At 49.9% G+C, this 21,601-nt stretch overlaps 1 protein-coding gene and 1 long non-coding RNA gene across 4 annotated transcripts in view; one reads left to right on the top strand and one right to left on the bottom strand.

Annotated features, from left to right (window-relative positions):
* The first annotated feature begins 825 nt into the window (after window positions 1-825).
* Window positions 826-17,670, top strand: LOC131835989 (uncharacterized). Its single transcript, XR_009355446.1, has 3 exons — window positions 826-1,094; window positions 14,968-15,032; window positions 17,339-17,670. It is a non-coding gene; the product is annotated as an uncharacterized LOC131835989 (long non-coding RNA).
* Window positions 17,671-17,978: 308 nt separating this feature from the next.
* The window catches only part of NOX5 (NADPH oxidase 5), a 32,088-nt gene continuing 28,465 nt past the window's right edge, over window positions 17,979-21,601 (bottom strand). For all 3 annotated transcript variants that reach the window (XM_059180935.1, XM_059180934.1, XM_059180936.1), the window contains exon 17: window positions 17,979-20,951. In XM_059180935.1, the coding sequence (XP_059036918.1) occupies window positions 20,820-20,951 (132 nt within the window). In that variant the 3' untranslated portion in view covers window positions 17,979-20,819. The remainder of the gene's footprint in view (window positions 20,952-21,601) is intronic.

The following is a 21,601-nucleotide window of genomic DNA, read 5'->3' as shown; positions in this document are numbered from 1 at the left end:
TCACTTTGGCAAAGACCACTGTGCCATGTAAAGGGACATAGTCCCAGATTCTAGGGATTAAGGCGTTGACATCTTTTGGCAGGCTGTTATTCAGGGAAGAAAGGGAGGAGGGGTGCGAGGAAGAGGTGGTAGCATTGTTTCAATGCTCAAAGCCTCCCCTCCTTCATCTCTGGCATTCTGGAACTTTCTATATACAGTGGTACCTGAGTCTCACTGCAGGCCTCTTCTTCCAACCCCACCTAAAAGGTGACCTCCTTGTTCTTCAAGGGCTGTCACATGAGCATGTTTATTTCTTATTGTTTTCTGTCCCTCCACCCCATCCCCAGTGGGGAACAGGGACAACTTCTGGAAATCAAGCACTTGTGTTAGGAAATTAATGCTTGCAGCTAGGTCTTACTTCTTTGTCAGGCTGTCCACACCTGGAAACCAAGGGCCAAGACTTCAGCTCTTGCTTTGTACCCAAAATGCCTGGCCCGACATCACCTGCCATTAGAGAGAAGAGGAAGGAAGGGAAACTGGAAGAGAGGGAGGGAGCTGCTTCTCTCAGCTCAGCAGGCCTCCTGCACAGATGCTCCCTCCCTCTTCCCTGAGTGCCTTTGCACCTGGGGCTCAGCTTGACTTCTTACCCCCTTGGAGACCTAGAATTTTCTTTTCTTTTCTTTTCTTTTCTTTTCTTTTCTTTTCTCTCTCTCTCTCTCTTTCTTTCTTTCTTCTTCTTCTTCTATTTTTTTAAATAAGGGCATTGTGGGTTTTTTAAACTTTTTTTTTTTTTTAAATTCTTATTTATTTATTTGAGAGAGAGAGCACGAGAGCGAGCATGAGAGGGGAGAAGGTCAGAGGGAGAAGCAGACTCCCCATGGAGCTGGGAGCCCAATGTGGGACTTGATCCCGGGACTGCAGGATCGTGACCTGAGCAGACGGCAGTTGGTTAACCAACTGAGCCATTCAGGAGCCCAACCCAGAATTTTCCAGGAGCCACCTGGGAGCAAAGACTGCGGCGGGAGGACCATTCCTTACTTTCCATCCAGCCATCAGCGCCCTGTTTTCTCTCCAGCAGAACACTGGGGCCACCGCAAGAGCCACAGGGACACTTGGTATGAAGTTGAAATTCTTTTGGGGTTCTGCTGTGGGGCTCTCCGTGGAGAGTGGAGAGGGCAAGCGGCAGTTTCTGGCCCCGGGAAGGAGCGCAAATACTGTGTCTTGTTCAGGAACTTCCTCTCAGAGGCAGGGGAATGGCCTGACTGGTAGGGGTCGCTACCAGTCTGACACACCCCTCACTGCTGCATTCCCACTCCTCCAAACCTGCCTGGGCCTCCTCTGAGACCTCGGGACTTGAGACCTCCCTGTACAAATGGTCATGGAATTTTTTTTCCCCTCCTGATTTTAAAAATAGCACATATCTCTTATTATTTAAAAAAAAAAATGGACAATTTCAGAAAAACAAAGCAGCAGCAAAATCTTATACCCATAATCCAGATATCTGGAAGGAACCATGGTTAACATTTTAGTTGTTTCTTTCCAATCTCCTTACTGGGCATATATATTTGCAATTCCTGTGAAAGGTTCTTTCTAGAGTCTTCAGGGGAGGTGGCTGTCTGGAGATTAACTTTCTCCTTCCAGGTGTCCCCAGTTGGGGGAGGCTGTTCATGCCCTGTCCCGCTTGGATGTCTTTCTCCCCTGTCCTCTCTTCCTGTCGCCCCTCGGGCTTCTCACCTCTTCATACTCAGCCCCTCCTGGGACTGACACTATTGAAACAAACAAGGAACTCTTGAATCCACTCTTGAGCCTCCCACATTCCCATCCTCTGGCTCTGATAGACTGGCTTGTCTCTAGTGCCTCCATCTGTTCCTGCTCTAGAAGACAAGTAGGTCCCTGAAGGAGGCCTGTTTGGAGCACAGGGATGGAGGGTACGGGGTGGAGGGGTCTTTTGCCCAAACATTAGCTGCTTTGCCCAACGGCGCATCTACAATATAAGATATCTCACTACCCCAACACTACTTTCTTCCAGGAAAAAAAATCCCACAACCATACAAATAATATTTGACACACATGAGAAATTAATATTCTTCCCATTACTCTACTCATAACTCTATTTCCTGTGAGCAAACACGCTGACCTTATTAGCCTGAGAGAACATTTACCTCCTCTCTGTCAAGGTTAGATGACAAGATAGCCTTCATTAACTTGACAAAAAAAAAAGCATATTGCTTTAATTGCTTGGAAAGGAAATTGGGGTGGTTATAAGGTGGTGGGGAGGGCTAGGGTGAAAGCCTTTTTTCAGCCTATTGCACACATATTTTTAACATAGTTGAAATTATACAATTTTCTATCCTGCTTCCTTCACAATATGATAAACATTCTCCCAAGTTTTAAAAAATTCCCTAAAAACCCTATCTTATATAAGCACCATTTTAAATGATTGTGTAACATTCCATTGCAGAACACAGCCTGGGATTTTTAGGGTTAGAAAGTCAACGTCCCAGGATTATTCTTGCTAAAGTAAATCCTTAAGAGCCCTAATAACTAGCTGGGGAATTGCTGGAGAGTTTCCAAAGAAATCACTAATAGGGAACAGCTTACGTTAAATTGGATATGTTGTTCTAGGATATCAAAGCTGTGTGCAGAAAGCATTGAGGCCAGACCAGCTGGAACCATGTGAGCTGGGTCAAGAAATATATTCTAGGAGGAGCCAAGGTAAAAGTATTATAAAAGACAAAAAAACAAAAAACAAAAACCAGATACAAAAGGCACCTTACCTGGGTGATTGTGTCAGTAGCCATCAATCTGTCCTCAGGGAGCAGAAGCAATGACACAATGACATTTCATCTTGGACACAGGGAGGCAGCTGTATTCCTGAATGGGAATGAACAAGACTGCAGCCAGCAAATCCTAATTTTGAGCTCTGACCATCTCTGGGACTAGGTAGATTTTATTTTCTTTTTCTCTGTGGATCCCTAGGGAAAGACAAAGTTCTCTGTTCCATTTGTGCAACGCTGGATACTCTAGAAGGCCTTTCGGAAGGTTGGTGGTGGTCTACATGACCTCCAGTAGGTGGCCCATCCACCGCCACGAAGACTTGGCAGGAAACGCTGGATTAGCAACAATTTTACAGAGCCTTTTGTGCCGACATGTTTTAATTTTGTAAATCCCATTTTCAGGTCTCATCATTAAGAAGATGTGGTTGGTAGGACAGGAATTGGGGGAGGACAAGGAACTCGGCTTCCGACTTCCTTAGAGTCTTAGACATTTCTGGCAGACCTGAGTTTCATGTAGGTATCTGCAGGGGACCTTCCAGAGAAGTGGTAGGTTGCTCACCGGCCCATTAGGACTCCTCCATGGCCTTCCCTGCCCCAGTAGATGCAGCCCAGAACTGGGCAGAAAAGCTGTGGAAAAGGAAGTCATGTTCTATGAGCTTCTGGCAGCCAGCCCTGAAATCATCCCTCTCTACCTGAGCCATGTTCCCCGCCCCCACTCAAACGTCCCATCAGCTAGTAAGAGCCATCCACACTAACTCTTAAGGCTGTATTAGATCCAGTTCTCTTCCTCTCCAACACCAGCTCCCTGATGTGGGAACCATCACCTCCCTGGTATACCAGCCTCTGATCCTTCTGCTTCCAGTCTGTTCCACAGGCCAGGGCCAACGTGAAGACAAAACGGGTGAAGGAGGTGCCTCAGAACACTGGCTCTTCTGCAGAGGTGCTTGTAGGAGGAAGTGGAGTTGGGGGCCCTGGGGTGTAGAGTCTCCAGGATAGCTTGCAAAGCATTCATCCAGAAGGTGGGGGAGCAACAGAGAAAGCCTTCATTTGCAACAGTGGGAAGCAGGTGTGCAGTTTATGGGTGTGGGTCCCACTAGACCAGGACTAAGTGTCTTTGTAAGAAGCAGTCTGTCTCTGTGGCAACAGGGGAGGAGAAGCTTGGCACTGGGAAAAGCCTCACCGATGGTGAAGAGCATTCAAGGCTAAGAGTCCTTATATTGACCCGGGTCATCAGGAAAATTGAGCTCACCTGGTAGACAACCTTGGCGGCTCTCCTGCAGGAGGCCCAAGGGAAGGGGGGAAAAACACCTGCTTCCATGATGAGTCATTTACACAAAGCAATGACAAGAAATAAAGGCAGTGGGGGTGGGGAGAAGAAACACACAGCAGGTGAAGAAGACACACCAAGGAATGTTGCCATGGAGCAGATGAACAATCTAACGAGAAAGTAAGAGAACAGAGTGAAGCAGTTGTCTCCATGAAGAAAGTACTGACATGAGAGGTCAGGAGAGAGGTCATGAAACAGTAGGAAGAAATGAATCGTGAGCCAGATTGCTTAGAAAAAAGACAGCCACCCAAAAGTCATTCTTAAAGTCTAAAATAGGAAGGAGTTAAAGGGACAATAAATTCTGCTGAAAACTCAGCAGGAGACAGCAAGAGGAAGAGGGGAGGTCTGCAGATTACAGGGAAATAAAGAAAGGGTCAGCGGGGAAACTAGACCTGAAGGACGAAGACTATCTGTTTGCAGGTGCATTAGATCCTTCTAAAAGGGCACCGAGGAAACTGATCATGTTCTTTGCCCCAAGGGAGGAGGGTAGAACTGGAAAGAAGAGTTTTCTCTTGCTATCTTTTAAAATATTGACTTGTAGGGCGCCTGGGTGGCTCAGTGGGTTGAGCCTCTGCCTTTGGCTCAGGTCATGGTCCTGGAATAGAGCCCTGCATCCCTCGGCTCTGCTCGGCTCCTGCTAGGGAGCCTTCTCTCCCCGCTCTTTTGCCTGCCTCTCTGCCTACTTGTGATCTCTCTCTCCGTCAAATAAATAAATAAAAATCTTTTTTAAAAAGGTTGGGTGAGCCTGGTGTTGGGTATTAGGGAGGGCACGTATTGCATGGAGCACTGGGTGTGGTGCATAAACAATGAATTCTGGTACACTGAAAAGAAATTTAAAAATTTAAAAATAAATAAATAAAATAAAATGTTGGCTTGCATGAACATATTAGCTCTTCAAAAAGCATTCTAGGGCACCTGGGTGGATCAGTGGGTTAAGCTGCTGCCTTCGGCTCAGGTCATGATCTCAGGGTCCTGGGATCGAGTCTCGCATTGGGCTCTCTGCTCAGTGGGGAGCCTGCTTCCTTCTCTCTCTCTTTCTCTGCCTGCCTCTCTGCCTACTTGTGATTTCTCTCTGTCAAATAAATAAATAAATAATCTTAAAAAAAAAAAAAGGCATTCTAATTAGGCAATCCCTACAAGCACCCAGCAGGCAGGCATATTCACCAATCTGATTATGGTATTTACTTTTTCTGCCTTAAAACCCTTGAATGGCTCTCCTTGCCTGTAGGATAAAGAGTGCGTATCTCTAGATGGTTTAGTAATGGGGCAATTATAGAATTTATTGCCCCACAGAGCAGTTTTGAATTTGACGGGGAATGCTACATGTGTAACCCGAAACTAAGGTCACCCACCTATGTGGCAGTCATGACCTGACCTTTGCTGCCCTCTCCCGCCTCGCCCTTCAGTGCCCCCAGCCCCGGGCGGGAGTGGGGATCCCTAAACCTAGCCATGCTCCAGACCTCTCCACACTGGCTGCCCTGTATTCTCCCTCCTTCCCCCCCCCCCCCCGCCCACTTTCTCCTCCCCATGCATCACTGCCCCTCCCCCTGGCCCAACTTATTCTGCCCAACACCCTTTGGGTCTGAATGTACCTCTCAACACTTACACATTTTACCACTTCTAAAATGCACATTTTCCCCTCTACCCGTGCACATCTGAAACTAGCATAGGTCTTAAAATGCAGGGCACATCCCAGTTTCATCGGCAGCATTTTTCCTGGCGGATCGTGAATTAATGGCACATCTTACAACAGAAAGTATCTTAGATTTGACGTCACATGTTATCCCTCTGGACTGTAACTGACTAGTTCCAGGGCTGGCTTCCCACTAACTGGGACATCTTTGAGGGCAGTCCCGTGGGTGATTTTTCCCTGAATTCCCCAGTGGCACCTACTGGGAAACAGTGGTGACACAGTAAATAAATTCAGCAGTGAACCAGAAATTTTCAGGGAAAAAAAAAAATGGGTAGGAATAGGGGATTTTCTCTTAAAAACTTTAGAAAGTTTTTTTTTCTTCCCCCTGAACATTTCTGATTTTCTTGGGGTCTTCAGATCTCCAAATAACCAAACTTGATGATGGAATGAAGAAAATAAAATTCTATATAAAATACATCTTTATGTTCTAACAGCAGGACTCTAGATCTATACAGGAAAGTGAAATAAAAGTGAAAATATGTATATTTCTTTTTTCTTTCAGCGTTTCCACCTTATCCTTGCCTTGGTTCACAACGTAGAAGTGACAAAGTGCAGAAGAACATAGTCATTCATTCGACACACATCCATTAGGGTCCCCATAATGATTTGCCTGCACTTTGTTCCAAACTGAAAACACCACAGCAAATAAGGCAAAGCCCCCTCTCCCCCCACCCTGAGCTTACAGCCTAGTGATGGATGCGAAACAGTAACATACACGCAAATAAAAATATAACATGTCAGAAGTGATTATAATGATGATAATATGAGCGTACTGCATTTTGCTACATTTGGGGTTCCCCAAGCTTATCTTATCATAATGAGCGCCTGGAAGCTCATTAAAAACAGATTCGTGGGCCCATTGCCAGACCCACTGATTTGCGATCTCCAGGGGAGAGACCTGGCAAAATTTTCTGGAGGAATGCTCCAGTTGCTTCTTGTGATCCCCGGATGCCTAGGCTGTAGCAGAGGTTTCGAACTTTGGCTATAAGATAGAATCACAGGGGGAGTTGAAGTGTATGACACCAGGTCCCTCCCCTGAAGATTATGATTTTCTCTGGGTGAGTCCTGACTTTTGTATTTATTTGAAAGCTCACCTTGGAGGTGAGGTTACCTCTCACGGAGGACCAGGCAGTCTCGGGGATGGTTAGAGATCAGAATCAGGAACTTGCTGCTCTCGGGCTGTCCACTGCCTGTGCCGCCCAGGAGGCAGGCATTAGGTTCCTTGACCCAGCTGCCCGCCTGTATCCAAGGCTAAATGTCTTCACATCTACAGTCACCGAGCACAGGCTGCTCCCCACTAGCAATTTCTTGGAAAGTCCCCAGTGTATCATTTCCATTAGTAACTTTGTTTTGAAATCCCAACTAGTCTTAAAGATAGAAAGAAAGAAAGAGAGAGAGAGAAAGAGAGAGAGGAAGGGAGGGAGGAAGGAAGGAAAGAAAGAAAGAAAGAAAGAAATTATTTCCTTTTTTTAAAAAAGATTTTATTTATTTATTTGAGAGAGAGAGAATGAGAGAGAGAGAGAGAGCATGAGAAGGGGGAGAGTCAGAAAGAGAAGCAGACTCCCTGCCGAGCAGGGATCCCAATGCGGGACTGGATTCCGGGACTCCAGGATCATGACTGGAGCCAAAGGCACTTGCCTAACCAACTGAGCTGCCCAAGCGTCCCAATTATTTCCTTTTTTAGCTCAAAATTTCCCAAACCATTACATCCCTACACCAGGCCTCTGAGGGGAATTGGAGAGGGAGAGGAGAAGATCAGGGTGCCGGGACATCCAGGCAAGAGGCACCTCGCTATTCTCTTTTCCTGTGACTAGCCTCTGTAGTCACTCCCTCTCTGACACAAAACGCAAGGGCAGATCCCCCCTGGCCTTGGTTGGAGCTGGGTGACATCTGGAGCCTCAGGGACCCTGTAGGCGTTGCTCTGAGGACCGGAGGTGCCCGTAACTGGGGCAGCGGGTACTGTCTTTTGCACTTAGTAGGCAGTTCTGACTGTTCCTCCCTCTCTCCCCCTTCTGGTGTTTTTCTTCTCGAGAACTGATTGTGTCGGGACTTCTTTATGTCATTGCTCAATGAGCTGGAAACGGCGGCCCCGGTGATTAGAAGGCTGGTTTGCAGGGAATAAGCTGGAGTGTTGACATTTGCAGAAAGCATTCTTGCTAAACTTTAAACACTTTGCAGAGCTAATCCTGCTGGCATTGCCTGTTAGTGATATTCCTGTGGCTCTGACGGGCACGCAGAGTTCCATCAGACACCCCGGGAAAGGGCAGGTTAATTGGTTTCCTTTAGGGTTATCGCCTGGTTAGGCGGACACCATGTCCATTTTCCCACAAAGGAAGTGAACTTGTATTGAGCATTACCTGTCTGGCACACAGGAGGAGCTCAATCCAGGCTGACAAGCTGAATAATGTGAAGGAGTGATTAATTAATTGCGTGGGCCGGGATGAACTGTGCATATTTATTGGGCACTCTTAATTTTGCTATGAACAAATGGACGATTTCCGATATTGATGCATTTGTGGGAGCACAAAATGGCCACCTTCTCTCTGTGTTCTCCTATGGTCTTCCCTTGGGGCAGTCGGAAAGAGAAAGCTCTCTGGAGACTCTTCCTAGAAGGACACTGGTCCTGTTGGATCAGGACCCCACCTGGTGGTCTCATTTTACCTTATTACCTCCTTATTCCAAATAGAGCCAGAGGGTTAGGGCTGCAACATATGAACTGTGGGGGCGGGAGGGGCGGTGGTCTCGGGAGGGGAAGCACATGTGGGTCCAAGTGTGACCCTCCAGGGCAGTAAGTGAGTGAGGAACCCTGGAGACCCCATCTGCAGATGGGCAGCTGGGGTAATGGGGAGACGGCCAGAGGCTGCTGGAAGAGTGGAATTGTGGGCTGGCTGGGAAGGTGGAGTCCGAGTTAGGTAAGTGGACAGAGGGGCTGAGCCTGCCAGGCTCTGGGAACTTCTCCAGAAAGGCCTGGAGGCCTGGAGGTGAGCCGGCGGGGAATGAGCCTCCGAAGAACTGGAAATTGACTGGGGGGGGGGGGGGGTGCAGGGAATGGAGAGGAGGCAAGAAGGCAGAGAGAGGTGGTAGAGACTCCAATGGGTCTTGTGTCATTCACAGTTTTGTCCAGGGCCCACGCGAGTGTGCTGAAGGGAAAGGGCGAAACATGTCGTTGTTGTGGAAATAATTTCATGGGAAAAGAAAATCAGGTCTTTGTACAGTGTCATTTGTGTGTTGTTTTTTCCTTTCAATTCTGGAGGTGGACATGGTGGTCTCCTTCTGTGGGGGTTGTAATGTTTCAGGCTTCTGTGGGTTTTTAATGGGGCTCTGATGGTGAGCTCCTGAGGGCCAACAGGAGCTCTGGAAGGGTTTCTCCGGGAGAGGGGGGAGTAGAAAAGAGCCAGCTTTCTCTTTGTTTCATCTCAGGGGTGGAGGGAAGAGGGTTCAGTGAGGCTGCCGGGATGGGGGACCCAGCCTACAGGGAGGTGGAGGAAGAAAGGGGTTTGTCTGGCAAGCCCAGGTGCCCCAGGCCCCTTCTCCTGTGGAGGCCTAGGCGGGTTGTTGGGTTGGGAGGCTGGACCAGGGCGGTGACCCAGAGCCCAGATCCCAGAGCTGGAAGCCAGCTTCCTTGGCTTCCTTGTTCGCTGAAGCCATGACCTCCTAGGGCTGCAAATCGTCTTGGGCCTCTCTGAGCCCCCACCTCCCATCTCTGTTTTGTGTCCAAGGCCTGGACTGATTCTTCCCTAGGACTTTATGCCGAATCTTCATGGACTTCCTGAGCCTGGGGACACCAGGGCAGCCACCGTCCCCGTAGGGCAAGCAGAACAGAATACCCGGGGGAGCGAGAGTGCCCCATACCCCTCCCTGCTCCAGGCTCACCACGGCACCCGTTTTCCCCCTTCTCCCCTGATGGCCCTCAGCCACTTGACATGGCCTGAGCCCTGCCCTTCTGGGTGTAGACCCCCTCCCCACCCCTGCCTGCCCTCCGTACCTCAAAGCCCACAAGGGGAAAGGAGGGACCAAATCAGGTAGTTCCTGTCCTCTTTCTCCTCACCAGGCCACCCTGAGCACCACGGCTGGCAGCCTTCACCCAGCGAGGGCAAGGACACAGGGAGGCTTCCTCCCCTCTCTGACCCAGAGGCCTGTAGTGAAGACCCACACGCTGAGAAACGCCTCTCCCTCTCGTCTGCTTCCTTCCAAGTCCTCCTTCTCCCTGCCTCTGTGTCTCTTGTCATGATTTTCCTTGTTCCATCACACAGGGAATACACAAACTTTTTTTCATGGAAGATGCTGAAATAATACATGATGGAGATCACTTGGCAAAATGTCAATATCACAGCGTACCCCCATCCTCGTCGCCCCCCGCCCCTGCCCATTCCCCTTCCCTCCTCCCAGGCGGACTCACAGCTTGGGTTTGGGATGCAGCATCTCAACCCTGTTCCTCAGGGAAGTTCCTGCAATCACACAGATATGAATACACACGCCTGAGCTCACACAGATATGACTTCATTACATCTATGTCTATGTGTACACGTACACATCACTTTTTTAAGGTTTTATTTTTTTATTTGAGAAAGAAAGAGAGTGAGCGAGAGAGCACAAGTGGGGGAGTGGGGAGAGGAAAAGGAAGAAGCAGGCTCCCCACCGAGCAGTGAGCCTGATGCAAGGCTCAATCTCAGGACCCTTAGATCATGACCTGAGCCAAAGGCAGATGTTAACCGGCTGGGCCCCCCAGGGACCCCTGGTTGTTCTGTTTTTGTTGTTTGTTTGTTTGTTTGTTTTTAATATAATTGGGATCATACCATAAGTGTTCTGCAAATTGCTATTTTCATGTAAGGTGTCACAGAGCACCCCAGTCTACATGAGCCCTATCTCATCCCAGCAGCTGCCTGTTCCAATCTGCGGATTTCTCATGGTTTTTTAACCTCTCATTACCTCTCATTATTGACATTTCTGGCATTTGTAATTTTGATTTTGCTATTACAAATAAGGAAGTGACGACTACTTTATTTGTTATTTATTGCTGCCTAGCACATTACCCCAAAACTTGGTGGCTTAAAACCATAATGAATATTTATTATCTATCCCAGTTCTTGTCTGTCAGGAAGCTGGGAGAAGCTTGGCTGAGTGGCTTCTGGCTCAGGATTCTTCTTGAGGCTGTAGTCACGGGGTATTGACTGGGGCTGGAGGGGACACTCACTCACAGGGTTGGCTAGTGGGTGTTGGCCATTGGTGGTGAGCCTCAGTTTCTCCCCATGTGGGCCTCTCCACAAGGCTGACTGGGTGTCCTCACCACATGGTGGCTGGAATCCCCCCGCAGGAGTTATTCAAGAGGGAACAAAGCAGAAGCAACGATGCCTCTTACAACCTAAGCTCACACGTCACAACTTGTCACTTGGGCCACATTCTGTTCCTCAGAAACAAGTCACTAAATCCAGCATTTTTGGAGGCAGGAGTGCAAAGGATTTGTGAACATATTTTAAAACCACCAGTACTGCCCTTATACATAATCTTTGCGTATCTATGTGAATTGTACCCTTAGAGTAGATTTCTGGAACTACAATTACAGGATCAAGTGGTGTATGCCCTTTTAATTTTGATCATTCCTGTTTGTGCCAGAAACTGTTTTATCGTCCCCTATTGTCATTGTCTTTCTCAGCTTCACCAGACCTCCTCTGAGCTGGCTTGGTTCGGGAACGTATTTCCCAGCATCCCTTGCAGCTACGTAGAGCCGTGTGCCTAAGTGCTGGCCCATGACAGGGATCGTGTGGAGCTGGGTCATGCCCTTACAGGAACTGCTGGCCTACTTCCTTCCTTCCCTGTGAAGAGAGGGTCAGGAGATACACAGAAAGACCCCATCCCTGGGCCACCTCATGGAGCCACCCTTCTTCCCCGGACTTCTTACCAGCTTAGATTTCTGTGTGAGAGAGAAATGGAGTTAGATATTTGGAGAGAGAAATGGAGTTAGACAATGGAGATGGGACATTCATGTCCCATCTCTGCCACTTGAGTCTGTTGACACGACTATCCTGAGTGGCCACCAGGAGCTACTGGCAATCGGTGAGAAACTGTTGCGTCCAGATCTCAACTTCAGAGGGCTGAGAGAGACAACAGGCCAGACTGGGCTGCGCAGCCCTCACCTGGAGAGCAGGGACAACTCCCAGGGCCACTGCCAAGACTGAATGAAGTTACATGTGTATTGGATTGTACCCATAGCTCCTGAACACCGCAGAGCCTCAGGATGGGCTGCTGGGATAATTAAGAAAGTTATAAAAGAAAAGTCTCCAGAGCCAACCCCCCATTTCCTCTCTGGTCCATAGACTTTAATACCCATCTCCCCGGGAGGGAGGGGGTGGGGAACCCTGCTTGTGTAAAAGATCTTCTAAATTCTTTTTCACCAAATAAAATTGATTAGTGTCATTTTATACCCTTCCGCTGTCACACGGACCCTTCAGTGGGGGACATACTGTGTTTGACTAGACCACGGGAAGGAAAAGTCCAACTGTGAAATTTCAGGTACCAGCGAAGCTAAGTGGGGGCCCTTGGCCCACTTGGAGGTGCTTCACGGATGTGGTTGGAATCATAACTTTTAGGGAGTGGGCCCCCGGCCTCCTCTCTGCTTCCCCCCTTCTGTCTTCTCCCCCCTCTTCTCTCTCTCCTGTTCCCTGTCTTCTCCTGGCCTCAACGGCCATCTGAGTCCCTGATGATTCCATGTGATTACGTTTCCACAGGCAGGTGTGTGTCTTGTTTAGTCACATTAAAAATAAATCACTTGGCCGCACACAGTCAATGCCTCAATCTGTTGCTCTCCTCTGCTTTCCAGGAATGGGTTGCTCCAAGCGCAGGTGACTGCTGGGGAAGGTGAGCAGCGAAGGACGAGGTGGGATGGGGATGGACTGAGCCCTTCCGGCTCGCCCTCCGGCTTCCCGCCCGGTCAGACAGAGAACGGGGCCGTGCCCACAGTTATGCCCACATCACGCAGCACAGGCTGCGTTCTTGGGGCCGGTAACAGTGAGCTGAGTGTGAAACCAGGTTTGGGGAGGAGAGGCAGGCTCAAGTTCCCTGACACCTGCTTTGTGCAAGGCCCTGGGCTCTCTTTCATGTCTGTTCCCTTCTACGGGGGCATCGGGATCCTGGTGGTGGGACCCTGGGTAATTCTACCTTTCAGGGCCTTGTTTGTTCAGACTAGAAACATTACCTCATTCTCTAGTCATTCCTTTGGCTATGATGGAAGGGCCTGGGGATTAGACAGACCTAGTTCACCATTGTGGGCAGATTGCTTAGCCTGTTTCTTCATCTCTAAAATGCAATGGCAATCAGGATCGAATGAGATAATGTATTTAAGACACCTTATAAATAGGCAGCTAAAAAAGGATGGTGTTTAATCTCTCCTTCATAACACACATAACATACTTCAGCATCTTAGAGAGCTGATTAATTTTACAGGTTGGGGTGGCAGTGTTTCTGTGTGTGTGTGTGTGTGTGTGTGTGTTGATGAGAACAATGTGGAGGATGAAGAACTGAGTCTTTCTGGAAATCCTGGAACTTCAGAAAACCAGACCCCCGCTCCCGCCCCTGTAAAATACTCCTGGATATTACGTCAGGGGGTGGTGGGTATCAGAGATGTTCCCCAGTGAACTGGTTCTCCCTATGGTCTCATTCTGGGTGACCTCCTTCCACAGCTGATCTGGGCTGGTCTGATTTGTTCTAACCCATAAAATGTGGTGGGCTCTGAGACAGTTCTGGGCCTACACCTTAAGAAGCCCTAGAAACTAACAGTTTTGTGCTTTGGTGGGATCTTGAGCCAATATGGAAGAAATTTGTCCTCTCTGTGCTGGAGATAACAGAGAGAGAGAACACGTGGAAAAGAAGAAACCCTTAGAATGTATGGAGATGAGAGAGAGAGAGAGAGAGAGAGAGAGAAGAGCAACTATCCCTGTGTCTCCGAGCCCAGCTTTCCAGCCACCCCTGTGAGGCTCCAGCCATGGGAGTGACCCATCCTGGATGCTCCAGCCCAGGCCAGCCCCAGGTCGGTCATTTCACCCCACCCTGACCTGGGTTCCCTCCTCCTTTGGCCATCATAACACTTCATGAGGATATCTGCTGTCATCTGCTTCATTGTCCTTGTCACCTGGCACCTTGTCACCTGGCACTGCACCTGGCACAAGGCAGCCATTCAACAAACGCTTCTGACATAAATGAATGAATGAATGAATGAGTGATTTTCAAATGGCAGACCTCAGCTGATTCCACAGGGTTTTGTTGGGGGGAGTAGGGCACGAGGAAGGGGCTTTCCTTCCTGGGACATTAGCCTCAATCCAGTACAGGTAAGGGGAGCCAGGTTCTTTCTGAGGCCCTCCTACCTCCCTAAAGCCCACTCCATCTCCCCTCTCACTTGGGGGCAGGGGGCCGGGCTATTGGAAACTGGCCTTCTTGTCCTTAACTCTGAATTGAGAAACCCTGGGAGAATTTTGCCGTTTTCCTCTTCTGGAGAAGAGGAGCACAGAGCCAAGGAGCAGAGGCCGTAAAGCGTGGCTCAGATTTGATAAACAGGCAGGAGATTTCAGAAGCAATCAGGGGAGAAAAGAACATACATTATTCCCGGAATCCACAATGCAGCACTAACGAGCTGGAGGAACTATGATTTGATCTCGTCCTGCCTCCTACAGCCCAGAACCAGCAGGTTTGGGACAGGAAGCAGGGAGGGGCTCTGCAGCTGTGTCCACACGGCCTGGCCAGGGCTTCCCCTGGGATGTGAGGGGCCGGAGGTGGGGTAGGGCGGTGGTGTTTGCTGTCCCCCTGGGAGCATGGTGGTCCTCTGTGGGACGGGAGGGTGTTTATTAGGCCTCCATATACGGCTGGTCATGAAGAACCTAAAGACAAGGGACAACAGGTGTCTCCTGATGGCAGGCAGAACCCGGAAGGGGGTCCCCAGCAGAGCCCAACCATGCTGACACCCTGATCTTGGACCCCCAGCCTCCAGAACTGTGAGCAAAAAATTGTGTCATTTATAAACCATCCAATCTGCACTATCTTGTCATAGCTGCCCAACAGACTAAGCCAGAAATAACCAACATTTACTGAAACATAACCACATGCCAAGTACGGTTTAAAGCACCTTGCTCACATTAACTCCTTGAATCCTTGTCATCGTCATATCTAATAGGTACTATTATTATTTTGTCCCCATTCTACAGATGAGGACACTGAGAGCGGAGACCCTGACCCTTCTGACCGTGGTTGAACTCCAGCACCCAGAACGGTAGGAATTCAACAAACTCGTTTACTTCATGGCACCAAAATGCACTCTGATATGGAGCCTGGGGGCCAGCAGCCTCCCTGGGGACACGGACTGAGACTCTCATACCCCCCACCCCCGCCCTCCTTCCATCCATGCTTATTTTCCAAGGCCAGCAGAGTGCAGCGCTTTCGCATAGAGAGAAATCAGATTTAGGTTTTGCCCCCAAGTAGATCATAATGACAGTTTAATATGCAGAGATAACCTATGGGTAAAAATCATGGCAAAATAATAAGAATTACAAAGAGAAGCAAACAATGGGCTGTAATAATTTTCTCATTCATCCATTCACTCCCTCAAGGAGCATTCATCAGGCCTAGCCCTGGGATGCAGGGATAAGAGGGACGTAGCCTCCCTCCCCCACTTCTGGTGGGAGAAGGCAGTGGCTGCCCCCTCCAGGGTAGCAAAGACCTGGGTGGAGACACCAAGGAGAGCAGGCCCCAGGCCAGAGTCTTGTCCCCATCCCCCAACTGTCCCCTCTGCCCTGTGGGTACTTTTGCCAGAGCTGCCTCCAGAGTGCAGCCTGCGGGGCTCTGGTCTCTGCGGAGAAAAGCAGGCCAGTGGACCTTGTCCTGAGTCTTATGGTTGGCTGACCCCTTTCAGTGTCCCTCTGGCCTCCTTTGCCCCGCCCTGTGATGGCTGGCAGAGGGCCCAGGCTCCTGGCCTGGCTGCACACGCTCAGGCACCTGCTCCCTCACACAGATCCTGCTGCAGACAGCTAGGCCACTCCTCCCACTGGCCTGTGTGGCTCTGGCTCTGCGGGGTGATGGATGGGGCTGCTCCCGTTCTGGGTCCCCAAGAGCGCCTTTGAATAATAACTTGGCAAAATTACCCTCTTTTTTTTTTTTTTTTTTTTTTGCTCATCCTATTTCTGATTCATTTGCTCTTTCTAAGTCATTCATCTCTTTTGAGTTACAGGAAGAAAAGAGGAAGAAGAGGAGGGAGGAGGGGTCACAGGTGCAGGGACCACGAGCCCCACCTCCCTGTCTCATGGAGGGGCTGGACACATGGGCCTCTCTGCCTCTAGGATGTCTCTATTGCACCTGACCTCCGCCCACAGGAGGACAGCCAGCATGGCAGGAAGGGGAGGTGGGGGAGGCTGGCTCTACTCATGGAGAGATCCTGCCTGCCTGCAAGGATGTCAGGGTTTTCCTAGCCTTGGGGGGAGTGGGAACAAGGGCAGGGAAAGGAAGGAGAGATGGGGGTGCGAGGGGTCCTGTCAGCTTACCAACGCCTTCGCTGATCACCTGCTACGTACCAGGTGCCAAAAGACAGACAGACAGACTCTGTTCCTGCCCTCGAGGGGGTCTCCAGGCTAGTAAATAGGTAAGTACCTGCAGAAGATGCCCGAGCGGAAGTAGGTCCCAAGCCATCATACAGAGGAGGCTGTTCATTCTGTGACGAGAGGGACCAGGCAAGGCCGGCTTCACAGATGGGCTGGTGAGGAAATGTTCTGGAACTTCAGTCTGAAGGTGGAGAAGGCTGCTCTGCATGTCTACAGAGGCCAAGGTGTGAAGGCGGTCTATCTGGAAGGAGTTCTGCTACATGGTATTTTCAGAGCGCAGAGAGAGAGATGGCCATTGGCAAGACGCAAGAGGCCGGGAAGAGCCAATGAGAACGGGGCTGCAGATCTTAACCGAGTGCCTAGCTTATGGGAGAAGCCTGTGTGCCTGTTACAGGGCTTGGATTACCGCAAAAGGACAGTTATCCAACAGAAAGATGTGGGGTTAGATCTGCAACAGTTGGGGGTGGGAGAGAGGAGTGGAGTGGCTGGGAGAGGCTGGAGGCAGGGACACCAGCCAGGACGCTGCTGTAAGAGTTTAGGCAAAAGGCTGTTGGAGGACTGAACCTGGGCAGGGCCAGCGGGGAAGGGAATGGATGTGAGAAACCCATAGAATGTCCTGTGGACTGGGCTTGGTGATTGGCTGGGGGTCATAGAAGAGGCAATGCTACCTAGGACATAGAAGAGGCAATGCTACCTAGCCGTGCCACCAGCTGAAACAGGGACCATAGCAGCAGAAACATTCATGACACATGGCCAAGCACCTGCCAGGTGATAGCGTTTTTCCAGTCCCAGAGTCACAGAGACAAATCATTCATGTCTTCTGAACGCTCGTCAGGGGCATTTAAAGACAGCTTAATTTATATACAAAACTCGGATCCCTCCACATTTGCGTGCATCTCAGAACTTCTTTAGCAAAAAATGTACCCTTTTCTCGCCAGCCACACAGAAACTCACTACGTATTTTTCTTTATTTTGTTTTCTCCAGCAGGCTACACACACCCAAATGGGATGATTCAAGATGACCCCCTTGGTCCGTGGGCGGGAGCACGGAGCCCACTTGGGGCCGATTCCACACAGCTCGGGCTGGGAAGCTGGAAGCTGCAGAGTCAAGTCTCCTTCTAGCCATCTCCGCCAGTCAGCTTGAGTATTTTCCCCCCTGGGATGGATTTCCCCGTAAAATAAATGTCTTGTCTGAATTAATCTTATTTTTAAAAGGAGAGAGTCATCATATTGTAAAGACAGATCATAAAAAGATGCATCAATCTGTCAGAAGGCTGGTTACGATGAGTGTTTGTTTAGCAGAAACAGTGCCCCCCTCCCCCTGACTCTCCGACCCCCAGCCTCCCAGCCCCCAGCTCACCAGTCCCCGGCATCTGGCCTATGAGGCTGGGCTGTTGCTGTGCCCAGCCCCGTGCAGGCAGCTTCTCCTGCATGCCTGGGGCCCCTGCAGTCTGTGCGGCCCAGCTTTACTCCTTAGACGGGCTGGCACACAATCCCTGCACGCAGCTACCTCCCTTTTCAGCAGAGGCCCAGCAGCGCCCCCAGCTGGAGAGGCCAGTCCCACTGCCCAGCCATGTCCCAGACGCTTTGATTTGGGAGTTCAACAGTATTCAGGATCTTAATGGTAACTTCAAATCTATTTTGTTTATTCTCGAAAAAACAAACAAACACAAAACTATATAGGCCTTAACCTAAGGACATAGATTAGGAGCGAAAATTCAAGCAATTCCTGAAGAGCCAGGGGTAAAATTCCTATACCATAAGGTGAAACATTACAAGGTAATACACGAATGTGCAAAATAAAAGAGGAACATGTGAAAGTCCTCCTTTATCTTCTCCGCCGTTGACCACTGGGAACGTTTGGTGTGTTTCCTGTCTTCCAATGTATTTCTACCAATTTTTCCCTTGCTCTATACACATGTGTTGCTTATTTTGGGTTATGTGAGGTTTTTTTCTTTTTCCTTTTACTTAACATCCTTTAAAAAAAAAACTATAAAATCTACAGCCATTTATCATTAAAAACTTCAAACTTTACAGAGGGGTAGAAGATAAAAAGAAAAACAAAATAAAACAACCCTCAAACAATACCCTTTCCCTGTCCCTCCATTCCCACTCCCCAAAGCAAACAGATGAGAAACATATATTCTTTGCGTATTTCTTAAGAAAGGATTACGCATATACCAGTACTTAAAAATATTCATCCTTAATCTGTTCATCCTACCGGTGAGGAAGCGACAGCTCAGAGACGTCCCAGGGCAGACCCAAGGTCACACAGCTGACTGGGACAGAGGCAAACTTGGCAGCCCGTGCCCTGATTTCAGAGAGCAAAGGTCCTTTCTCCACACGTCTCCAAGGTGTCCGCCCACCGCCAGTCTTGTCTCTAATCCCTCCCTAATCTTGACTCTGCCAGACTGTGACACCTCGCACCATTGCCACTGGTTGTCACCCTCCCTACCCGAAAACGCTTGTGGGCTCTTGGCGTGTTGTTGGTCTGGGTGGGCCTGTCTCAGGGTTTCAGGAGCACCTGCTGCCTCTGTCAGAGCTGTCCTCAGAGCAGAGCAGCCTCGTGGAGCCTGGCCAAGGGATTCCTTCAGTGGGCTCGAGTTCACGCCTTGGTTTCCCAGATTAAAATGACAGCTATGTGCAGAGGACCTTTCCTTCCCAAGGATCATTCCAGTTATGTAGGACCTGTGCCTTGTGGGAGTCGACATGTGGGGTAGGCCTACTGCCGCTCCCTATGTGCTAGATTCTGGGGCTGCAGGCCTGGCTGTGGGGAGCTGACAGTGTGGGGAGCTCACATTCACATAATGCACCTTTTATCTGTAGTTAGCCTGTGTTCCTTCTGTTCCTTTTCTTTCTTCTTCTTCTTCTTTTTTTTTTTTAAAGATTTTATTTATTTATTTGACAGACAGAGATCACAAGTAGGCAGAGAGGCAGGCAGAGAGAGAGGGAAGCAGGCTCCCTGCTGAGCAGAGAACCCGATGCGGGCCTCAATCCCAGGACCCTGAGATCATGACCTGAGCCGAAGGCAGCGGCTTAACTCACTGAGCCACCCAGGCGCCCAACCTTCTGTTCCTTTTCTGTGTGCCCTCCTTAGCCCTCTTAGACCCACAAATGTCTAAGGAGGAAAGTCAGTCAGCCATACGGATGCGTTTGTTTCTCTTGTTGATGGTGGCAGGGCCCCCATCTGGACATCCAGGCAATATCCAGATGGACAGACCCCACATTTGATCCTGCACCTCCAATGATAAGAGGTGGCAGAGCCCCAGGGCAGAGCCTGGACCTATGCTCAGCCAGGCCTATGCTGACCTTACAGATGGAAACTTGGAAAGCCCCAGAACCTGGACAGTGGGTCCAGGGTGGGAGGCATGGGGGGGTGGGTATGGTAGGGAGAGGGTCTGTATGTGCATCTGTGAGGGGCTGTTAGGGAACGGCAGCTAGAGAACTCCGATCTTGAAAACGAATTCTCTTGACTTCACAGATCCACCCACGTCTGGGCCTCGAGGTGTTGCCTAGAGCCAGGGCTTCAGGGTGGGGCACAGTCTGCTCTGGCGGGTCTTGGATTCCCTGCAGCTCAGGAACCCCTCCCTCCCAGCAAGCAAAACCTCCAAGATCTCTGGTTCCGCAGCGCCCTCCAGTGGCTACCTGGAGTATGTCTGGCGAGAAAGCCTTAGGACTTGTGTGATCCTAAGTCAAACATGTGGACCCTTAATGGATTTTAGAATCTGTATTCAAGTTCCTCTATCTGCTCCCACTGTCTGCGTGATACAACATTCTAGGTGAACAGAGAGAGAGAGAGAGAGAGACAGACAGAGAGACAGAGAAGTACTATGCTAAACGGACTCCGCTCTGCCAACTTTCCAAATGACTTTGGCGCATTCCCAATGCATACCCCAGCCCTAAGTCAGGACACCCTCTTAGCTAACTTCTCCACTGCAGGGAGTGACAAAACATGCTCTAAAATACATCAGAAAAACAAGGGGCACTGATAGATAGAGAGAGGGATAGATGGAAAATATGCAGAAAAGCAAATATAGCAAAACGCTAACAGAGGAATCCAGCAACTGGGTAACCATCCACTGTACAATTCTTTTAGTTATCTTTATGTTTGAAAATTTTCATAAGAAAATGTCGGGATAAAATCCCGAATGACTGTGGTGATTAAGCAGGTGTGGGACCACTGTTGTAGGGGAAGCCTCCCTCAGAGGACTTTTGGAGGGGCAGTGGCCCCCTCTGTACTTCCTTCTGGAGCCGCTGGCCTCTGGCCTGGTCAGTTTCTCAGCAAAACCCGGAACGCACCCCACTTTTCCCGGGGTCTTGAAGGAAGTCCACCTGCCCCTGGCCGCTCCTTCTCTGGGGGTGGAGTGGGACAAGGTGGGTCCTCTGAGGCCGGTCTCTGTGGGGCATGGGAGCATATGGTCAAGCTGGCTGGCAGTGTGGGTTGGGCAGCACTGGGAGAGATGAGGCTAAAAGTTCTCCTGGAAGAATTTGAAGCTGAACTGCTCACAGTGGCCCTTGAGCACCTTGGCCAGGGCTGGGGAGCCACAGAAGAAGACCTGCACCTTGCCCTTCTTCTCAGCAGCCACCTTCTGGAACACCTGAGCCCACACGGGGTAGGAGAGAGCAGAGGGAGGGGAGTGAGCCTGTGGACCCGCTCAGGGACACACCCAGCTGGGTGTGACATTATGACTACATAATGGGTTGGCAGCGATGTCCCTCCATCCCCATGAGGAACTGCAAGGTACAGCTGCATGGCATCGGAGTGCAGGGTCCAACATGCATTCTTTTGGGGCGGGGGGCACTTACTCTACCCCTAACCTGACCCAGACCCCAGGAAGGGGCTGGACCAGAAGACCCAGGCCCTCCATTCCCGGAGCATATCTGCAGGGAGACTGTGCTGTTGGGGGACAGCGACAGGGCCCCGTGGGCACACTGAACTCTGACTGTCCGGACATCCTGCTAGTCCTCCCTCGGTCACATGCCTCCACTGAAATGTCTCTTTTCCTAAACTCCAGCCGTTGCCTCAGTGAAGACCCTTTCCCACCCCAAATTCTGCTTACGGAGGCCATTGCCAAAAGCCCTCCTTGGCGCCCAAGCACCAGTGGTGTCCTGTTCCCTCACTCTCTGGGCATGATCATTGCCCATGGATTGAAAAGCAGTAACTTCTGATACCTTACACAAATGGTCCTCTGACTGGCAAGTACTCAGGGGGGGAGAGAATCTAAAAACCAGTCTAAGAAACAAAATA

Source organism: Mustela lutreola, chromosome 7 (genome assembly GCF_030435805.1).
Source record: "Mustela lutreola isolate mMusLut2 chromosome 7, mMusLut2.pri, whole genome shotgun sequence".
In the NCBI taxonomy this organism is placed as follows: Eukaryota; Metazoa; Chordata; class Mammalia; order Carnivora; family Mustelidae; genus Mustela; species Mustela lutreola.
The sequence above is the reverse complement of the archived record's forward strand: the minus strand, read 5'-3'. Positions and strand labels throughout refer to the sequence as shown.